This window comes from Anolis carolinensis, unplaced genomic scaffold (assembly GCF_035594765.1).
Source record: "Anolis carolinensis isolate JA03-04 unplaced genomic scaffold, rAnoCar3.1.pri scaffold_9, whole genome shotgun sequence".
Classification (NCBI taxonomy): domain Eukaryota; kingdom Metazoa; phylum Chordata; class Lepidosauria; order Squamata; family Dactyloidae; genus Anolis; species Anolis carolinensis.
Window position 1 is genome coordinate 10030672 of NW_026943820.1, and position 20236 is coordinate 10050907.

The window sequence follows — 20236 nt, forward strand, 5'->3', positions numbered from 1 at the left end:
ATAAGAGGGGTTTTCAAACAAGTTCAAAGATATAAGAAGAAAGTAAACTGGAAGGCAGAAGTGGTTCAGCACCAGACAGAATAATTATGTTTACATTCCTGAGGGTGGTTTTTTAATTTCAAAGGATATCTTTGACATTTCACTTGGGTCAAGGGAATATCCTTGTGCACCAAGTCTCAAACAGTTTTTCAAACAGAGTACGTTCATGTCGCACAGTGGACAAAATAAACATGTGACAACTGAAAGCCAACAATTATGATTTTATAGCATGACCCTACAGTTCTATAGCCACCATCACACTGTAGTCAGTTTCATCTGAAGTGTTACCATTTTGACCATTATCTATGTACTTTGAAGTAAGCCTCGTTGTCTCTACATTCTAATGTATTTCCATGTAAAAGAGCTTAAGATAGCAGTTGTACAGAACATTCAGTTCTTTTATTGCACAAGCTACATAAACATGGATGGCATCCTTGAAATATCTTTGAGCACTGCTTCTCAGACAATCTGATGTGAAGCACCAAATGTACCAAGGACTAGAACCATATTTGTGCCCATTGGCCTCAATTTTCTTTCCTTGGAACCCAACAGGGATCAAATGTCAAAGACCCAGGGGCCAGCACTAGATCACAAACCGTTGGATCATCTGCCATTCATTTTTGTGTAGGCTCTTTCAGCCCAAGGGTCAATTTCAATTTCAGAGAAGTTCTTGGGAGACCACATATTAGTGGTGGATGGAGCCAAAGGAAAAAGATGGGATCAAAAAGTCAGCTTATTTTAGCTTTATGTTCCATCCCACCAATAAAGTAAGCCTTAGGAGAGACACATTTCAGATTTGCTTTAAAATATGCAAAACATGGGGAACAATCACAATGGTGTCATGAGAAGGCATGACCCTGTAGGGTCAGAAATTGATCTCAAGATGGCTGGACTTGTAGGTTGAAGATAAAGAAATGTATTTAATAAATTCAAAAGCAACATATCTATAACTAGAATGCTGATTTTAACATCAGTGCTGCTACTATATGCACAGAATTTCAATTGTGTTACAGTTGAGTCTCCAAGTGAAAAAAAGATAGCCTCTTACCTGAAATGTATCTGTCGTGTGCTAATGAAATTAAAGGCACATTGGCTTTTCCTATATAAACCCCGTCTTCAGTTTCATTATCATCAAAAACATACAGGCTCAAGGATTCAGCTTTCAGATAACGGTCAAGGTCCACATTCATTGACACCGGGAAGCACATGTGATCGGAAAATTGCGGTTGGTTGCTGCTAGGAATGATGGAGGTATCGTGGTCGGGGAAATCAAAGAACTTGTAGACAACGTAAGGACTCGGCTGGAGGCCACTCATTTGGCACTTCAGATTGCTGCAGCATTTTGTTGTAATGTGGAGCTCATTTAAGTTTCCTTCTGTAGAAGGGCTGGATTGGGCCGGATTGAGCACTGGCTGCTTCAACAGGAGAAGGAAATACTAATGAATGCCTATTCAGGAAGGTCAAGTTTTAAAACTATTAAGAGATGCACAGATTGCATAACCTCCAATGTTTCACATACAAAAGTTAGGACATGTCAACCAACATTAGACTGTGGTTAAGATGGAGGAGTTATTAATGAGAAAAAGCATATAAGCTAGGAGAGACCATAGCAGTTTGCATTGGCTGAGCCTACTGAGAAGGGGAAGATTCTGTATCCATGATTTTTGACATTACTTTAAAAACCCTCCATCTTAAACTAAGACAAGTCTACACAATGAATTTGTTTCTTGTTTCCTGCTCAAGTGTCCCTAGTTTTCTTTTTGTTTCCATTAATTCTTCAAGGGAAACTTATGTCCCACCATAAAAAACTCAGATGTCTTCTCAAGACTCCTTTGCCATAGGTTTCCATCAAAAGAGTCGAACACAATTACATCCTTACGTTATTTAATTCTACAGAGACACATACATTCATGGTGAGGGAACCACAGGTTCACCTAGGTTGCAATAATTGTAGAGCAGAACAACACAAGGAAGATACTAGCACTTCTGCCACAGCACGTCTAGAATGGGACATGCATGACTACATCGGTGAGTCCAACTCTAGACAAAAGCAAAACCAGATATAAGAATGGACCCTCTTATGGCTCAAAGTACATTCTTTGAAAGTGGCGACAGGAAAGTGAAATAAATCAAGCCAATGCCCATAAACTTAATTAAGCACAATTAGAATTATTAGGCTTGCCTGGTCCTTTGTGTTCATTGTTATGTATCCCAGGGCTTTGGCTCGTTCTTTATACAATCGGATTGCTTGGTCCATGGGGACTTTTAACTTGGCCCAGTATTCCACTGTGCCATAGTTTTGAATCTCTCTTCCAACGCCTGAAAAGACAAACAAGTGATACATTGTACAAAAGTAGGGAATTAACTCTTGATCCAGTTCTGAGAGATCCTATTCTCAAGTCACTCAACAATCCAAAGGTGATTAGAATAATTTACACTGTTTTTGGGTAACAAGACACTCCATTAAAGTACAGAAAATCCAATCCTCCCTAGCAAAGTCTGGCAGCTACACTTAACTTTGGAAACCCAGATGAACTGTTAAGTAACTTTTGCAGAAGGAGAGTTGACAGCATACTATTTTATTGAAAGGGATGCTTAATAAAAATGGAAGACGTTGAAGGGGAGGGGAGCTGGAGCTTAGAACAGACTGTCTAAAAAGATCACGATTTTGGCACAAAAGGAATAGGAACAGATCCTCTGGAATTGGGTTGCACTATTAATGGGGAGGTTCAATGTGATTTATGATCTTTATTTCATCTTGGGCCTTAGGCTCTGTTCCTCAACAAGCAAGGAAAAAAAAGTTGGATCACTCTTTACTCCAGTATTTGAAAGCAGTCATGCCTTTTGCTTAATGATGGTTTAGAAATGTGTAAATCAAAACAACCTCTGAACATTCCCTGCCTAAGAAAACCCAATGAAATTCAAGGGATCACCATAAACCAACTGGAGACCTAAGGGCACTTATATGTAATGTGATGTCTGCATAGACTCTCAGCATTGCTATGGGAATGCTTTCAGTGATGGATGAAGAGACTTATGGGCAAGTAGGAGAGAAGTCAACTGTAGCATCTAAAGCTATGTACTTCTATAAATAGAAGACACAGTTTGCTCCTTGCTTGATGGTGCCAAGGATGATCATTGCTTGATTTTCTCTCTCTCTCCTTTAACTTCAAATGAATAAATGAACTGAATTTCTACCTGCAAATCCATCATATTGAGAATGCAAGGTCAAGTCTATACACTTCCCTAATATCAATACCAATAGGAAATGGTTCAGGGATATAAGTTTGGACTGACTGTTAATTGGATCAATGTTTTCAATTAGATTGCCTATTATGTTATTCTTTTTTAAACTGTGGCTGTGGTTGCATAAGATATCAATAGCTGGGAAATGATGACTATAATGGACGTTTGCTATTTTCATAAGATTTACTGAAAGAAAACTTTGCCTGTGCATGGAATGTTCCAACACAAATATTGGCAAATATAATAAGCAGAGGCATCTGTTCATCTGTTTTTTAGATGACTCTGTAATATTTTATTGTCTGCTGGCCCAAGATCTACCAATTTGAATGACAACTGTAAGGAATGTATATCTATCCATCTGGTTCAGGCCAAGAATAACAGATAACTTTCTAAAGTAACACCAAAACAAATAGAGCATGGAAGATGGTAGTGCCTTCACTTGCCATTATATTGAGGGTGAGCAACAGATATGGGCCAGAGGGCAACTTCCTACCTCTAATGCAGATCCAAATTACTAATTTTGTAGTTCAATCACCTGATCAGGTTTAGACTTACTGCGCCCCCCAACCTTTGCAGGGGTGGTGGACCTAAAATGGTCCACCCCAGGAGACTTATGGATCCAGAAGGATTCCTGACGGCTCTTGGGGAATTTCCCGCCTCCTCGGCAGGTGATCCTGTTGATGCTCTGGTCTCTCTCTGGAATTGAGAGATGACTAGGGCAATAGACACGATCGCTCCGGAGCGTCCCCTCTCGAGTAACCGAGCTAAACCAGCTCCTTGGTTTACTGAGGAGCTGGCAGCGATGAAGCAAAAGGAGAGGGAACTAGAGTGCGTGTGGCGAGCAGAGTATAACGAGTCAGACCGAACACGGCTAGGCTCCTATCTTAGGGCATATGCCGCGGCAATCAAAGCTGCAAGGAGAGTCCACCTTGCGGCCAACATTGCGTCCGCACAGAACCGTCCGGCGGCGCTGTTCCGTGTTATCAGAGGGTTGTTAACTCCCACCAATCAAGGTGGGAGCCCTGATAACTCGGCAGCCCGCTGGGAAGCATTTGCTCGGTTCTTTGCGGACAAAGTCGCTCTGATCCGTTCCGACTTTGACACCATATTAACGGCAGTCTCTGAGGATGTAACGAGTGCACCTGCTTGTCCAGTTTTGTTGGATTCATTTCAATTGGTTGAGCTCGAGGATGTGGACAAGATCCTTGGAGAGGCGAGACCGACCACATGCATCCTAGACCCCTGCCCATCCTGGCTGGTGAGAGAAGCCAGAGGGGGTTTGGTCGAGTGGGTGAAGGTGGTGGTGAATGCCTCCCTTCGGGAGGGCAAGTTTCCAGCGAGCCTAAAAATGGCTGTGATCAAGCCGCTGTTGAAAAAGCCATCATTGGATCCCACTCAATTCGGAAACTTTCGGCCTATTTCCAATCTCCCCTATTTGGGCAAGGTCTTGGAACATGTGGTTGCCTCGCAGCTCCAGGGATTCTTGGTGGACACTGATTTTCTGGATCCGGCACAGTCTGGCTTCAGGCCGGGGCATGGTACCGAGACAGCCTTGGTCGCCTTAGTCGATGATCTTCGCCGGGAACTGGACAGGGGGAGTGTGTCCCTGCTGGTTCTGCTGGACCTCTCAGCGGCCTTCGATACCGTCGATCACGGTATCCTTCTGGGACGCCTCGCAGGAATGGGACTTGGAGGTACTGTCCTGCAGTGGCTCCACTCATTCCTGGAGGGTCGGTCCCAGATGGTGTCATTGGGGGACGCCTGCTCGGCCCCACAACCGTTGACTTGTGGGGTCCCGCAGGGTTCTGTATTGTCTCCCATGTTGTTTAACATCTACATGAAGCCGCTGGGAGAGATCATCAGGAGTTTCGGGGTCCGGTGTCATCTGTATGCAGATGATGTCCAGCTCTGTCACTCCTTCCCACCTGTCACTAAGGAGGCTGTTCAGGTCCTGAACCGGTGCTTGGCCACTGTGTCGGACTGGATGAGGGCCAACAAATTGAAATTGAATCCAGACAAGACAGAGGTCCTCCTGGTCAGTCGGAAGGCCGAACAGGGTATAGGGTTACAGCCTGTGCTGGATGGGGTCACACTCCCCCTGAAGGCGCAGGTGCGCAGTCTGGGGGTGATCCTGGACTCATCGTTGAGCCTGGAGCCCCAGGTCTCAGCGGTGGCTAGGGGAGCCTTCGCACAATTAAAACTTGTGCGCCAGCTGCGACCGTACCTTGGGAAGCCAGACTTGGCCACGGTGGTCCACGCCCTTGTTACATCCCGTTTAGACTACTGCAACGCACTCTACGTGGGGCAGCCTTTGAAGACTGTTTGGAAGCTTCAGTTAGTCCAACGGGAGGCTGCCAGGTTAATAACTGGAGCGGCGTACAGGGAGCGTACCACTCCTCTGTTACGTCAGCTCCACTGGCTGCCGATTAGCTACCGAGCACAATTCAAGGTGCTGGCTTTAGCCTATAAAGCTCTAAACGGTTCCGGCCCAGCTTATCTGTCCGAACGTGTCTCCCGCTATGACCCACCTCGAAGCTTAAGATCATCGGATGAGGCCCTGCTCGTGGTCCCGTCAGCCTCACAGGTGCGGCTGGCGGGGACGAGAGACAGAGCCTTTTCAGTAGTGGCTCCCCGCCTATGGAACGCCCTCCCCATTGAAGTCAGGCAGGCTCCCTCCCTCCTATCCTTCTGTAGGAAGGTAAAAACTTGGTTGTGGGGCCAGGTTTTCGAATAAGAATCAGCAGCATTAATTACTATTATGTATACTGGAACTCAATTGACAGACCCAGTCTTTTAAACTTGTACACGCCTATCTATATTTTATAAATGCATTTTATGAATGTTATAAGTAAGTTAATTTTTTAACTGATTTATAGTGTATTGTACTGTTTTTAAATGTCTGTTTTATTGTAAGCCGCCCTGAGTCCCCTGTTGGGTGAGAAGGGTGGGATATAAATATTGTAATAAATAAAATAAATAATAAATCTCAAAATGACCACAGGAAGTGATGTCATGTTACATCTTGTTACCATTTTGAGAAGGACTGCAGAGGAAAACAGAGGTGTCTGGGGATAGTAGAGTCTTAAGAGTGCAAGTATGGATGAAGATGGGCATTTCCTCCATGTTTTCAAGCATATGGTGATATTTCTGCATGGTCTGGGGCAAAACTTACTTGAAAATCATACCAATTTATTTTTCAAGAGTTGGAGGATTGAGATTTGGGGGAGTGGGTGGATTTGAGGCTGCAAAATTGAAGTCTATGTGGTACATGAACCCCACATGTTGCACTATATTATATTATGAGACAAGTCATTCTAATCCATGGACTAGTTTAAAGCACCGGGTAGGCATGCTCATTAATGTCTAATACATCTTCCTTGTCTCAACATGAAAAAATTCCAGTTCACCAAAAGTTCTAGATTGATTTGGTCAGTCATTTTTCTCCTGTCACAGGATGCTTGGTGCCATAATTTTTTTTAGGTCTCATACTTATAAATAGTGAATAAATGCACAAAAGCTGATCAGTACTGCAACAGACATGACCAAAACTCACCCACTAAAATGGCTGAACCGTAGACTCTGCCATTCTGCTCCAACATCTCATGGAATCTCAGCTGACAGGCAGCGGTTGTCTCAAAGTCCATGCCATAGGCGTGGTGGATCTCCAGCGTGGCAGTGTTTTTCTGCAGATACTGCAAAAAGAAGTCATCCATCCGTACAAGATACTGGGAGGTAAAGTTGTAGGTTGGGTTAAGGCCACGGATGATGGGGGTTGTCTGAAGTTCGAAATCATAGAAGGCATAGGTACAGAATGTTGCAGGCTCCTGGTCCCCAAAGGACTTGGTTGTTTCAGCAGAAAATATCACTCTGCTGATGTGGATTTCAAACAAGTTCTCTCCCCGCTCTAAGTGGGCGGTTTCATTGAACTCATCGACAGGATCATCAGGCAGGATTTCTGGTCTGAACTTGTACTGCTTGGTACCATAAGCAATATCCTTCAGCTGGGCTGCAAAGTAAAAAAAAGGGGAAAAAAGGATGTGCCTCTAATTTAACTCATTGTGAACTCCCATAAATCTGATTATTTTAGATGTTATATGTCATGGAATACAAAACAACAAAGATGGCTTCTGTTCCATAAATCTGAAGGAACTTCAGACATTTAGCTGATTACAAAACACTAGAAAAAGTACTAGGCTTCAGATATTGGATCTGGACCATTTGCATAGAAAGCTGGTATGCTCGCCCATATGACTATAATTGTTCCAGTGGGATTGAAGAAGTTATTCATTTCCCACAACTCCTCATCATCTTGTCCACTGGCCATGTTGGATACATGATTCTGGGAATAAAACTTCCAACTTTCTACCCTTCCCCAGCAACTTATTTTTAAATACAATTTGGAAAAACTCACATGCTTAGGATCATATTTGGAAATCAATTGTTTCATCCCCTTTTATATATCCTTGTTCTGCTGTTCAGGAACAAGACAAAAATTTATTCATCCACTGAAACTAGATGGCTTATCAACTTACCTTCCAATTTCCGGATACGCATGGCTCTAACGTCAAGAAGCTGGACATACTGTTCCAGTTTTAATTCATAATCTTGCTGCAATGCCTCCATTTTCTGTGTCACAGATTCAACCTCGGCCTGAAAAACATAAAGAAAGGTGGTCATCATCAAATATTCAAAGGGCTATCACATGGAAAAGGGAGCAAGTTTGATTTTTTGTCTTTGCTCCAAACGGCAAGATTTGAAATAGATTCAAATGAATCTATTCCATACATCAAATCTTTTTACAAATCATATAATCATCTTAGCACAATTTTCAGCTCTCTCTCTCCTGACTGGCTTGAAAATGATTTCTCAGTGATAAAGTATTAAGAGTTGAGTCAGATTTTTAAAAAAGAACTTACTGCTAACTTCAAAATCGGTTGGACATCAGTTAATTAAGATTAGTTACTGCATGAAATCTTAGATTCATCCATCTTAATTATCAGATTATACCCCTATCCCCACCAAAAACAATACTAGCAGTCAACTGCACAGTAAACGAATTACCTACCTGGTAATCTTTGTTAATTTTATGCTGTACAATTAACATATTGCGTGTCTTTTCAAGCTCTTGAACAGTTTCTGCGTGGGTTGCTTGGAGCTCACGCATGGAACGCTCCAAGTCCTTCTGGGTGTCGTCTTCTACTTTCTCCAAAAATGTGAGGTCTCCGTTTGTCTGTTGCCTACGAACCTAAACCGCAAAAGTTGACAGTATGCTAATTAGATTTTTTTCTTGAAAGTTTCATGTTTAATTGAAACAGATGGACTTCTCGCTTTCTAGCTCTGAAACAAAGCTGTGCTTGGACCCCAATCCTGCCAATTTCTCAATGCTTCACAGGAGACAATGAAAGCAACTAAGAACTACTTAATAATTGGATTTTGCAAGTTGATGCAATACATCTTTATTCAGAAATATGTCCAAATGAGTTTAACAGGATTTGGTCATTTCAAGAAGAGCCAGCATATCACTAGTGACTAAGGGCTGGAAGCAGCAGTCATATGCATGTCTAATACCCAGTCAATTTTAAACTATAAATTTTGAATTTACATTCTATTACTACAGTATTTTAATCTGTGTATTATATGTATTTTACAGCAATGTTTTAATATATGTATTTTATTATATGTGTTTTATGTTTTGACTGTGTTGTGCCCCACCTCAAGCTGTGAGGAGGCAGGTAACAAATAATAATAATAATAATAATAATAATAATAATAAGAAGAAGAAGAAGAAGAAGAATTGGAAGAAGAAGAGCCTACTGGTATTTTCAGGTTATGGTACCATCTATCATGGTAAATGTACACTGCAATCTGAACTAAAATGGAGGCGGTATCTGGCTTTAAATGCAAATTTATTGGGGAAGTCTGATGGAATTCAATGGCAACTTGAACACACATAGACATATAATGTACATTATAATTTTGTGCATATTTATTCAGAGTTAAATATTGCTGTGTTTAGTGGGACTTACTTCTTAGGGAAGAATAAATAAAATTGTGTCTTTAGTGAACTTTCTCAGCCCGAGTCTCCATTTGCCATTTGCAACATTGACATAACAATAATGTGGTATAATGATATCTTAGAAGGATGTTATAATAACTGCTAGATACTATATGGAGACAGCTTTGGATATTGTAACCACTATAACTAAATATTATTTGTGTATTATTATTTCCCCAGGATTATTCAGAGAATATTCTGGGTCTGCTATGTTAATGGAAGCCATGAGAAACAGTACTATACAAAAGTGGGATTTATCTATATTTAACTAGCAGTGTTATCAGTAAGGAGTGGATGGGAATCTATTGAAGAATATAAGGCAAGAAGCTCTGCCTTTTCTATTCCTTCTTTTCTCTTTCACATCACTGCAGTTCTGTTGTAAACAGCAGAATTACAAACAAGGTGGAAGGTGGAAATGCATTTCCCCACATGGTACTTTTATAAATAAGCAAGTAGCCAATGTTAGGATACAGGGAGGAGGGAAAAATGCTTATGTTTCCAGAGTGTAACACTTTAGTTTGGCATTGGCTTTGACATCCTACAGAATTATTGTTATATCCTTCAGGATCTGTAAACAAAAAGTTATTTTGATCCGACCTGCAACAGGACAATGTGAGAACAGGAAAGGCAACTGTTAGTGCTCTAAGCCAAAAAAGGGAGGGAAGGAAAGTATCAAGTAAAACCATGTAAGCTTAAGGTTAATTCACTTTCAGTGTTGCAATGAAATATGCAAGGAAACTGAAAAAGTTCTACCCTGTCCTCTTTTCAGTCTCCATCTTTCAGTTTCCCACCAAAATGGAAGAGTGACATTAACTGGTAGGTACAAGCAAGAAGCATTAGCTGGTGAAAGGAGCACGAGGAGAGGCTTTGTCAAAAAGCCAGGCCTTGTGAGTATAATGTTTTATGAGGATCAGAGAGTTTGAAAAGGCGGCAGGCAACAGTTTCTGCTAAGTTACCTTTATGAGCATGAGAGCCTCGCTGAGTTCAGCCGCATCAACGTCGCTCTCCTGAAACGGAGACAATCAACAGGAAAGCGTTGTTCAAGGGGAAAGAATGAATTATGGAGCGAGGCAGTGAGACTACACAATGCATTCACACTCGAACATGACATTTCGCTGGATATCATGAATAAGTAAACTCTGTCATATTCCTGCATTGTTTAGCCTTTGCTTTTAAGAAAGGAGTATTTGCATACAATATGGAAAGCTCCCCCCAACTATCCCTGCCTTGGTCCTTTTTCAATGAAGGAGGGGGAGAAGGAGGCGGAGGACAGAAAGTTCACCTTGGTGAAAAACTTCATACGGTTCTTCATTTCGTCCAGCTGTTGCTTCTGCTCCAGGTATTGCAAACGCAGCTCTTGGTTCTCCTGGGCCAGTTTTTCATTTTGGTCTCCAGAAGGAACGACAAAAAGACAGATCTTTGTAGAAACCAACAGGAACTTGACACAAAGTCGAAGTAAACCCTACTCTGCTCTTCCATTATACCCTTCCTACACACATTTAGAGCAAATACACTCATCAAGTACCTTGGAAGTGGTAGGATTGTACAAGGATTTTGCTCTTCTACCTGAGTATGAACCAGTGTCCTGCAATGAGGTCATTAATTGCATCTTTGAAATCTAAGAAAGTGCCTGTAGAAGACATGATTCCTCAAAAACTCTTCAAGAAAACGCTGAATGATGATGCCTCTTTCTCACTAGCCTATTTATCAGGATAAACAGCACTGTAGAAATGCCGAGTAGGTGGAAAATGAGCATTGTATTTCCTATCTATAAGAAACGTGGTAGGAATGACCTTCAATTAGCTTGCTCAACATCACATCAAAACGATATGCTCAACACCACTTATCAAATGTGATTTCAGATCCAGATAAGAAGTTTAAATATTTATTTATTGTATTTTATTTTAATTTTAAATTTATAGCCACACACTAATATTTATTTGTTGTTTTTATTTTAGTATTTGCTTTGTTTTAAATTGTCGTTACATTGTGTGTTTGTTTGCTGCCTTGAGACCCAACAGCCAGAAAGGTGGGCTATAAATAAAGTTAATATGACTAATAATAATAATAATAATAATAATCATCATCATCATCATCATCATCTACACCATGCTGTTGACTTTTCCTTATTCCTCCTTCCTCCTGTCAATCATGGGAATGTCCCAAAATTCAGCCCCTCGGAGCTAGTTTAGGAGATGCACAAAGGCTGCCTTGAGGATAGAAAGATCAATTTTCTAGGCAAGAGACATCTTTATACATACACTGTCAATTCAGTCTGCATATATTAGTTTAAGCCACTTGCCTTTGGGCTAGCATAAAATACAAGGGTTTATTTTAGCATTTAGGAGACAATAACACTGATACCTTTAGGATCTTTTAGGGCTTCTTCTGTCTGTCTTTAGGGCATAGGTTTCAGTGCCTTTTCCTCCCTGTCTCCCACTTTTTCTAGAGTAATTGGATACAGAAAGAAGCTTGGTGCCCTAGACATAAATATTTTAATGTTTCAGAGCCATATTGTTCAATGTTATTATAGATATAATGGGCATCTGTGTGTATGTATGGAATTCTATTAAAATTATGCATTTTTTGGTTTGCATATAACTTGGGCTATGATCTACAATTTAATTTAAGTAAGGACCATTAAAGCTTTAAGATGACTCTTTGTCCATATCAATTACGGCACAAGCTTTTGAGCTGATCCATTCTTTTTGAGGGTGAAAAATAAAGGATTTACACTCCGCACAAATAAGGCAAGATGGAGAAAAAGATTTCCTTAGGTTTTTGGATCCTTAATTTGATGTTTGTAGAAACAGATAGACCTAAAACCCACTGTTAGTGCCAACTAGAGTAGTAAAGGTAAAGGTTTTCCCCTGACATTAAGTCCAGTCGTGTCTGACTCTGGGAGTTGGTGTTAATCTCAATTTCCAAGCCAAAGAGCCGGCACTGTCTGTAGACACCTTCCCAACAGAGCGGTACCTATTGATCTACTCACATTTGCATGTTTTCAAACTGCTAGGTTGGCAGAAGCTGGGGCTAACAGTGGGAGCTCACTCCGCTTCCCAGATTTGCACCTGCGACCTTTCGGTCCACAAGTTCAGCAGCTCAGCGCTTTAACACGCTGCACCACCGCCAACTAGAGTAGACCCGCTGAATTAACAGATCTTACATGTTCATTTATCAAGTTTTCAATGATTTAATGGGTTTACTCCTGCTGGAACTAACAACGTATTTCAGAAGTCTTGTGTGAAACTAGACTAATGGATCTATAGAGCTACTTGTGTAACTTGATCAAGATTGTGCATTGTGAGCATGCAAGAATCGTTTCTTGCTACTATACACAAACAGGGGACTTAAGAAAACAAAGATTATGATAATCGCTTGCTAAAACAAACAGCTGTCAAAACCCACTCGTGCTAGTTCCATCATCTGTAATCAATATGCATAGGGTGCTGACCTACGCATTCATGCTAAAAAGACAAACTAAATAAAGATTCCTAAACCTGCAATTAATTTAAACATTAAACTGCATTTAAACTTTCTTAACCAAAAGAATGACAAAACCTGAAACTAATCTGCTCTTTGAGCTGGGAGTGGAAGGCATGGGATGGGGAGAGGGCGAAGGGGAGCAAAGCAAAGAGCCAAACCGGTTTGGCATTATCTAAACGAACATATGGAGTTTTCAAATGGCTAAACTGATAGGATAGAAAAGAGGCTCAATGAGAAGATTAGTCCACTTCTTTGAATCTTGACCATAGCAGTCACAGAAATACAACTGTGCCAGAGAGAAAGGTAGTCCTTTATCGTTGACAATATTGGGAAAGGGTTTCTCATTTGTGTTGTCGAAGGCTTTCATGGCCGGGATCACAGTGTTGTTGTCTGTTTCCTCTGAGGATGCCTGCCATAGATGTGGGTGAAACATCAGGAGCGAATACTTCTGGAAGATGGCCATACAGCCCGGAAAACATACAACAACCTGGTTTCTCATTGGTTTCTTTGCTGGGTATAGAGAACCCTTTATTCATGGCAACTCCCACCTAAAGTAGTATATGTTTCACTCGCTTGCCATTTTGGAAAAATGGCAACACAAAAATATCCAAATTCTGCAACTGTGGGTCTACTTTAATTGGTTTTGGACATGGCAATTGGCTAAGCTTCAGCTCCAAATCACCCCCCTGCTTATCTAAACTACAAAGGGTGAGAGGGAGATTCCTGTGAAACTCTAAGCAACTCTAGGCAGCATAGCTAATGGTGAAGCATGCCAGGCACTGCAGTATCACAACATCCATAGGCCAACATGGTTCCATAGGGATTGACAAAATATGAGGAAAGAGGTCTCCCGGTCAAAACAGGACATTCTGATTAATGGTGCATCTATATAATAAAAATAATGCAGTTCGACACCATTTTAACTCAAATGGCTCAATACTTCAAAATCATAGGAGTTGTGGCTTTACAAAATCTTTAGCCTTCTCTGCCAAAGACTGCTAATGCCTCTCCAAGCAACAACTCTCACCATTCCATAATACTGAGTCAAGGCAGTTAAAGTGGTGTCAAAGCATTACTTTTACAGTGTAGATGCACCTTGTGTCTCAGATACACAGTACTTCCCTAGATAGGACAGAAAACCTAACTTGGTACAAAGGAGTTCTCTATGTTGCTGGATATGCAACCTTACCAAATTGAGAGAAAACACAACCATTCATGTGCACATCACACACTAAGCTTCCATTCCTGCAATATACCTTGTTCCACTTTCATTCTGTCCAGGATGTTATTTTTATCTGCCAAATCTGACTTTAACGCAGCCTCGAGCTGAGCAATCTCCAGCTTCAGCTGCTGTTCCTTCAGCTTCCATTTCTGGTCATGGGTCACGCCGAAGGCACTGAGGGTTAGAAAGGAGGAAAACAGGCCAAGCATAAAAGACAAAAGAAAGAGATCCACAAATGGCGTGTGAAGAGTGCTCAGTAATTGACCCCAACAGCAAATAGTGAGAAAGAGGAAAGCCATTTTAGCGGCCGAGATCATTGTCATCATGTCTTAGGAATTAAGCAAACACATGCTGGTCTGCTGCTGTTGAAACGGAGGCGCCTTTCCGAGGCTGCGGTCATGGAAGATGAAAGGGTTTGTGGGATGAGCAACAGGGCTGGCCTCAATTTAGAGCCAGAGGAGCTGGCAGACTCCAAACGCTGGTGGGGGCTCAGGGAGGAATTCAGAGCTCGGTTCCAGAGGAATCCGCCACTCAAAACCTCAGCAACAGACTATTGACAGAACCATATCTTGCGCAGAGAAACCTCTTCACGTACAAGGGCTGTGATTTCCCACTTGATCCGATTTTTAAGGAGAGAGGGAAGGGAGGACGCCCGGGGCCAGTTGCCTGTCCAAAGGAAGACTGGCCACAAAGGAACAGCTCTTCTCAGATCACAAAATGTGTCTCCTGTAACATATTAAAAAGCCTTTGTACTCTTAAGCCAACTTTATAGCCCTAAACAAAATATCTGGGTTGTTAACATGGCCAAGAAGGCAACAGCACGGCTCTTGAAGACCATGAAAAGGAGGAGGGAAAAATATGGCCCAGAAAATAGAACTCTGTATCAAAGGACTCACAATTTGAAAACCAGCATGGATGTTTAGGACTACATTTTTTGCATTAAAATGTTTGTGTGCTATGAGTTTGTGTGTGTGTGTTTGAGATCAGGTCATGGAGCCAAACTGCAAAACCAGCAGCTCATTGTTCAAAGAGTTTTCAGGTGGCTTAAAATTTCTTTGACACTGGCTCTGAAATGACAAAATCTGAAAGGATTGAAAGAGGAATGGCTAGTTAGGAGATATTCGTCCCATATTAAAAATTTTCCTTGACACTCTGAATTTAAAAGATGGAACTGAGGCATTAAGAACTCCCCTTTAGCACTGAACACCTGCAGGTTTTATTCATGTCTTTCCCTACTTTTTATTATCTTGCAAAGCTCTGTGGTCATGCTGACTGGGAAATTCTCAGACCCACAGTCCCAAAATCTTTCCAAACTGTGTTCCCTACGTCTATTTAATACTGCCAAACACCATAAAAAAGAAGTTGTAAATGTATGGGGGCATCAGACTGCCCTTGGGCCCCATTCCAGCAATGCATATCTGCACTTGTGTGTCTAAATAAAACATCACAAAGAGTAATGTTGACGTAAAATGTAATCATGAACTTTTGTGTATGTTCCTTTATTAGTGTTCAGCAACACAATATACATGGATCACTAAAATACAATATAAAAGTCTTGGAAGTATTTGAATGCATAGTGATTCCATGTTAGGAGACTGGGAGTGTTGGAGCAAATTGTAACTAGCAAAACATACATCTAAGCATTCAACATTAAGCAGATTCACACAATGAATTTCAGAAGTTATATAAGAATCCATACTAATATTGAATGCAGATGTTGGAAGCTGTAGAAGAAATAAATGAATTGGATTTTTAGAAATTAGTTCATTGCTACAAAGCCTTTGAATTGATTACATATAGCCTAAGCCCACACTATCTGACTGACCACATCTCCCTGAGTGAACTTGCTCATGTCTTAAGTTTATTGGGAAACACTTTGTCTCACTCCCAATTCCATCATAGGTGAAGGCATTGGTTTGCTTGCTGAAAGCTCCTTAGTTATTTCTGAATTCAAAACACACAGTTTTTTTGTAAAACTTCCATAACAAGGCCTTTGAAGGTGGGTTTTACTGACCACAGGTGATCAAGCAAGTGGCCAAGTACATATTTGGTTTAATGCCATGCCGTAATTCCCTGCCTGTTCTTATGCAATCGTTTATAGATCATCCTTAACTGTTTGGCCTGTGACCTTATCCTTGAAGCACTGATCATGCTCTGCCTCTTGGCATCATATCTGCAAAACTGCATTAATACTCATGACCTGATGAGCATGAGACATTCCAGCCATGATCTGGACAGACAACATGTTCTTTCTCATTTCCCGTTTCCCCGATTTATTAAATGGGAGTAACAACAAACACCTGGAAAGAGCTCTTGTAAGAATGATTCAAAAATGCTGCAACTGGGATGAGTCTGAAAAAGGGCAGAAAGATAAGTTTCAACTTCTTGTGGTGCAGAAGTGTGTGTAAGATCTCATCTGTGGCCTGTATTTTAGGTCTGTTGCTGTCGTATGCTTCCAAGTCCTTTTCAATTTATGGCGACCCTATAATGGGACCTTTGGAAGCCAAAAGGCATGACTTGCCTAAAGTCATCCAGTGGGTTTCAATGGCAAAGTGAAAAATCAAACTCTGGTCTCCAAAGTCAAAGTCCAATGCTCAAACCGCTATACCACACTGGCTCTTAAATTCACTTGCTGAATAAGTTTGCCGAGTTCATTTTTAACAGCACTGAATATATTTCTAACCTTGGAATCTGTCCTTCGTTAAAACTCAGAGCAGCTTACAACTCCACTTTCTCCAAATCCACATAATGCTAACTTTAAAGGCATACAAGATCATTCCAAAACTCAATATGCAGCTATCATCTCTTTTACATTTAGGACTGTATTCTTCTGGAATATCTTTGGAGTTCACATAGAAAAAAAAATCCTGCTACATTTTGAAAACCATCTGGGTTTACAGAAGGGCTGGCTATGCAGCAGATGGTACGCAGGAGGACCGGATCAGTATTAGCGGGTCAAAGGAAAGCTAATGCTTGCAACTTGCATTTTTAAGGGAAACTGACCTCTTGGATTTACACAGTCATCTGATCATAACACCAAACTTATTATTGATTGGGAAATGCTAGTTGAGCTGGACATACTGTTGACGTCTGGACAAGAGTCTATTTTTTTGGCATTTTTTGGTTTGAAAATACCTGAAAGAGGGAACTGATTACCACAAATAAGCAAAAAAATAAAAAAATAAAAAGGAGATAGAGCATAGACGATCATTTATATGTTGGCATGGTCCCTGCTACAGATACTAAAGCAATTTGATCTTTGTGAACTCTTACACAAAATGTCTGGATCCGCAGCTCTTAGGCTATTCTTGTCAATTTAAAGGTAGCTAAATGTTCATTTAAAAACATATTTTACAGAGAAAATGTGAATTCAAATACTGATGTTGAATGGCTCAAGATGGCAGGCTCATGCAGCAACAGGACAGAATGGAATTATGTGGGGAAATTGGTAAGTCAGAAGGAAAGACTCGCTCATTGATAGAGCGAGTAGCCAGGAATGACAACCTTATGAAATCCTATAGTATCTCTATATTCATTTTAGATTTCAGATAAAGCAATGGTAGGCTTTCTATGCCTCCAAGGTAAAACATTGTCACCTTTTTGTTCCTTGCAAATGGGTTCAGTGTGGGCCTGATTCTCAAATAACCAGCCAGAGTTTGTAGATGTTACTGTTTGAACTATAGTAAAGGTAAGGTAGGTACGCTCCCCTAAAACTTTAGCATTCAAAATATTTTAAGCCTGCCTTAAAATGAAAAGTTTAAGTCATCTTCTCTTTTGAAGAAGAGCTCAATTTGTATCTCCTGTAACTGGAGGGGGTCTCCTCCCATCCCCTTCTGCTTCATTATCAGGTGTTTCCTCATTAAAGCCTCTGCAAATTGACTGTAATTGCTTCAATTTTCTGTTCGGCACCAGAAAATGAATTCAGCGCCTGATCTCGTTTCATGTTCAGTAGGTTTAGCCTCCTAATTTTTTATTTATGTGATATTAAGCACTGCTGACAGAATTTACACAGGCTATTACCTCGGAGCGACTTTACATAAATATCAAGTGTAGCCACAGCTCTGGCCTTAGGCTATTTGGCACCTCAAAAGTCAAAATGACACCCAGTGCAGCTCCAGAAAAGTCCATTTTATATTGTGTTCTCTCTTTTTTTAAGGAGACTGAGGTTGAAACTGAAGGCAAAGATATAGCGTCCAATGCTTTGATGCTGTCTTCTCTGTGAAACAGACAACTTGGTAGTAACAGTATAAATGGAAAGTTATGTTCAAAATAAGTAGTTCTAGAAAGGATGGCATTTTCAATGGATGGGGAAAGGCTCTTCATACCAAGTGCAATTGGTCCGGAAGATGGAAAAGCAGACAGCATTTGCTGGACTAACCCCCTTCTCCTTTTCCCTTGTGTTTCATGTCTTTTTAGATTATAAGTCAATTTTTTGGCTACAGATGCTCTAAATAAATAAATAAAATGCTTCAACATGTAAAACTGTTTTGTGGCTGTAGGTTCTGGTGCATAACAATACTTGATGTTACATGCTTTTCACTAACTTGGATACAGGATTATCAGGGGTGAAATCTACTAAGGATCTAAAACAATGCTGCTGGAAGTGGTGGCCTCTTGGTTGCCAGTCTGCACCAAGGAAAGAAGGAAGCAATTGTACCCAATGTACCCAAATTCAGTCCTAGGCCCTGGCAAACCAGGAAACCATAATTGTAGGTCTTCCACCACAACAAATATCCTGGAAATGATTTATCTAAATCATCATAAAACCAAAACAGTAAGTTTTTGGAGGCATTAGATTGTTTTCCTTGCTTGGCAATGCAAACGCACTGAATGACTTTAGATAAGTCATACACTTTCAGCCCCAGAAAACCTTGTGATAGGTTCAATTAAGGGTCACATAAGCTGGAAATGATGTGAAAACATATAACAAACCACAGTTTAAAAGAAGACTAAAGGGTTATAAAGATTCCTTCCCTATATTTCAGTTCACAATGTGAGTGGATTTATCAATAGAAGTCTCAATAAAAAAAGGACATGCATTCTGAAAATTCTTCAGCTCTTGCTCTCTCTTCCACAATTCCCTGTCCACATGCCACTCTGTATGTCATAGGAGCATAGAACCACAGATTTGGAAAGGACCACAAGGGTCATCTAATCCAACCCTATTCTGCCACAAAGGAATAAACAGTCAAAGTACTCCTGACAGAAAGCCATCCAGCCTCTGTTAAAAAGCTCCAAGAAGACTCAATCACACTTTGAGGCAGCCTATTTCACTGTTAAATTACCATCAGACAGTTCTCATTTCAAGTCTACTTGTTCTTATTTCATCAGTAATTATCTTAGCTAATCTATAAATCAATAATGGGAATCAGATAAGGATTCTGTAATCAGTTATAATTTACCTGTTGTATAACTTATCGTAATTTTCTTTTAAGAGGTCCCTCTCTTTCTCCAAATCATTGATTCTGTCTTGTAGCTGAAATGAAGAAAATGGTTAGCAGTGATGTAACTGAAAATGAAAAATAAACCATTACTGACAGAAACACAACTGGCCAGAACTATTTTAGATGTCAAGGAATAGTAGATTGGTTCTCATACAACATAATAACTGCTATGATGTAACAGAAGAGTAAGGCAGTCTGGGATGATGGACAAAATGAAAATCTTATTGAAAAGTAAATGTACTGCCAAGTTAGAAAAACATTCCAGACATTTGATTAACATGTGTGTTTGACTTGTGTGGTTCCCATTAAAATTACCATTTTACCCACTTTAAGGTGGGGATTCACAATATCACTCTTAACCCATTGTACTTGAAATGGGGGTCATCTAGATCTTCCTGAACTCCATCCTTCCTTGCCATTTGCTATGCTGGCTAGGGCAGATGGGAGCGGACTCCATCCACATCTGGAGAGCCACATGCTGGCACTGTGTAATGGCATTACTGATCATTATGACAGAGGACAAACACAGTGCCTTGAAAAGGTTCATTGTCTATTATGAACTCCAATATGTCAACAAGACAAGGGTTGATCGTTCATTGTTTGACCTAGTCAGACTGCTGAGATTCATATGAATAACCACTATAAGATCATAACAGTAGAAACAACGGTGGGAATAATCTAAAGACCATGGGAAATGTGTGGTATCAATACCAGGGGATAAAGACTGCATGGTTGTGCATCTCT

At 40.7% G+C, this 20236-nt stretch overlaps 1 protein-coding gene across 6 annotated transcripts in view; it reads right to left on the minus strand.

Annotated features, from left to right (window-relative positions):
• The window catches only part of rpgrip1l (RPGRIP1 like), a 69085-nt gene that overhangs the window by 33526 nt on the left and 15323 nt on the right, over positions 1 to 20236 (minus strand). For 5 of the 6 annotated variants that reach the window (XM_008113889.3, XM_008113888.3, XM_008113886.3 and 2 more), the window contains 9 exons: positions 19451 to 19524; positions 14083 to 14222; positions 10623 to 10729; positions 10297 to 10347; positions 8351 to 8530; positions 7818 to 7935; positions 6839 to 7291; positions 2222 to 2358; positions 1088 to 1454 (listed from right to left, as the gene is read on the minus strand). In XM_008113889.3, coding sequence (XP_008112096.1) covers positions 1088 to 1454; positions 2222 to 2358; positions 6839 to 7291; positions 7818 to 7935; positions 8351 to 8530; positions 10297 to 10347; positions 10623 to 10729; positions 14083 to 14222; positions 19451 to 19524 — 1627 coding nt within the window. The remainder of the gene's footprint in view (positions 1 to 1087; positions 1455 to 2221; positions 2359 to 6838; positions 7292 to 7817; positions 7936 to 8350; positions 8531 to 10296; positions 10348 to 10622; positions 10730 to 14082; positions 14223 to 19450; positions 19525 to 20236) is intronic. The other variant, XM_008113887.3, reaches the window with a different exon arrangement.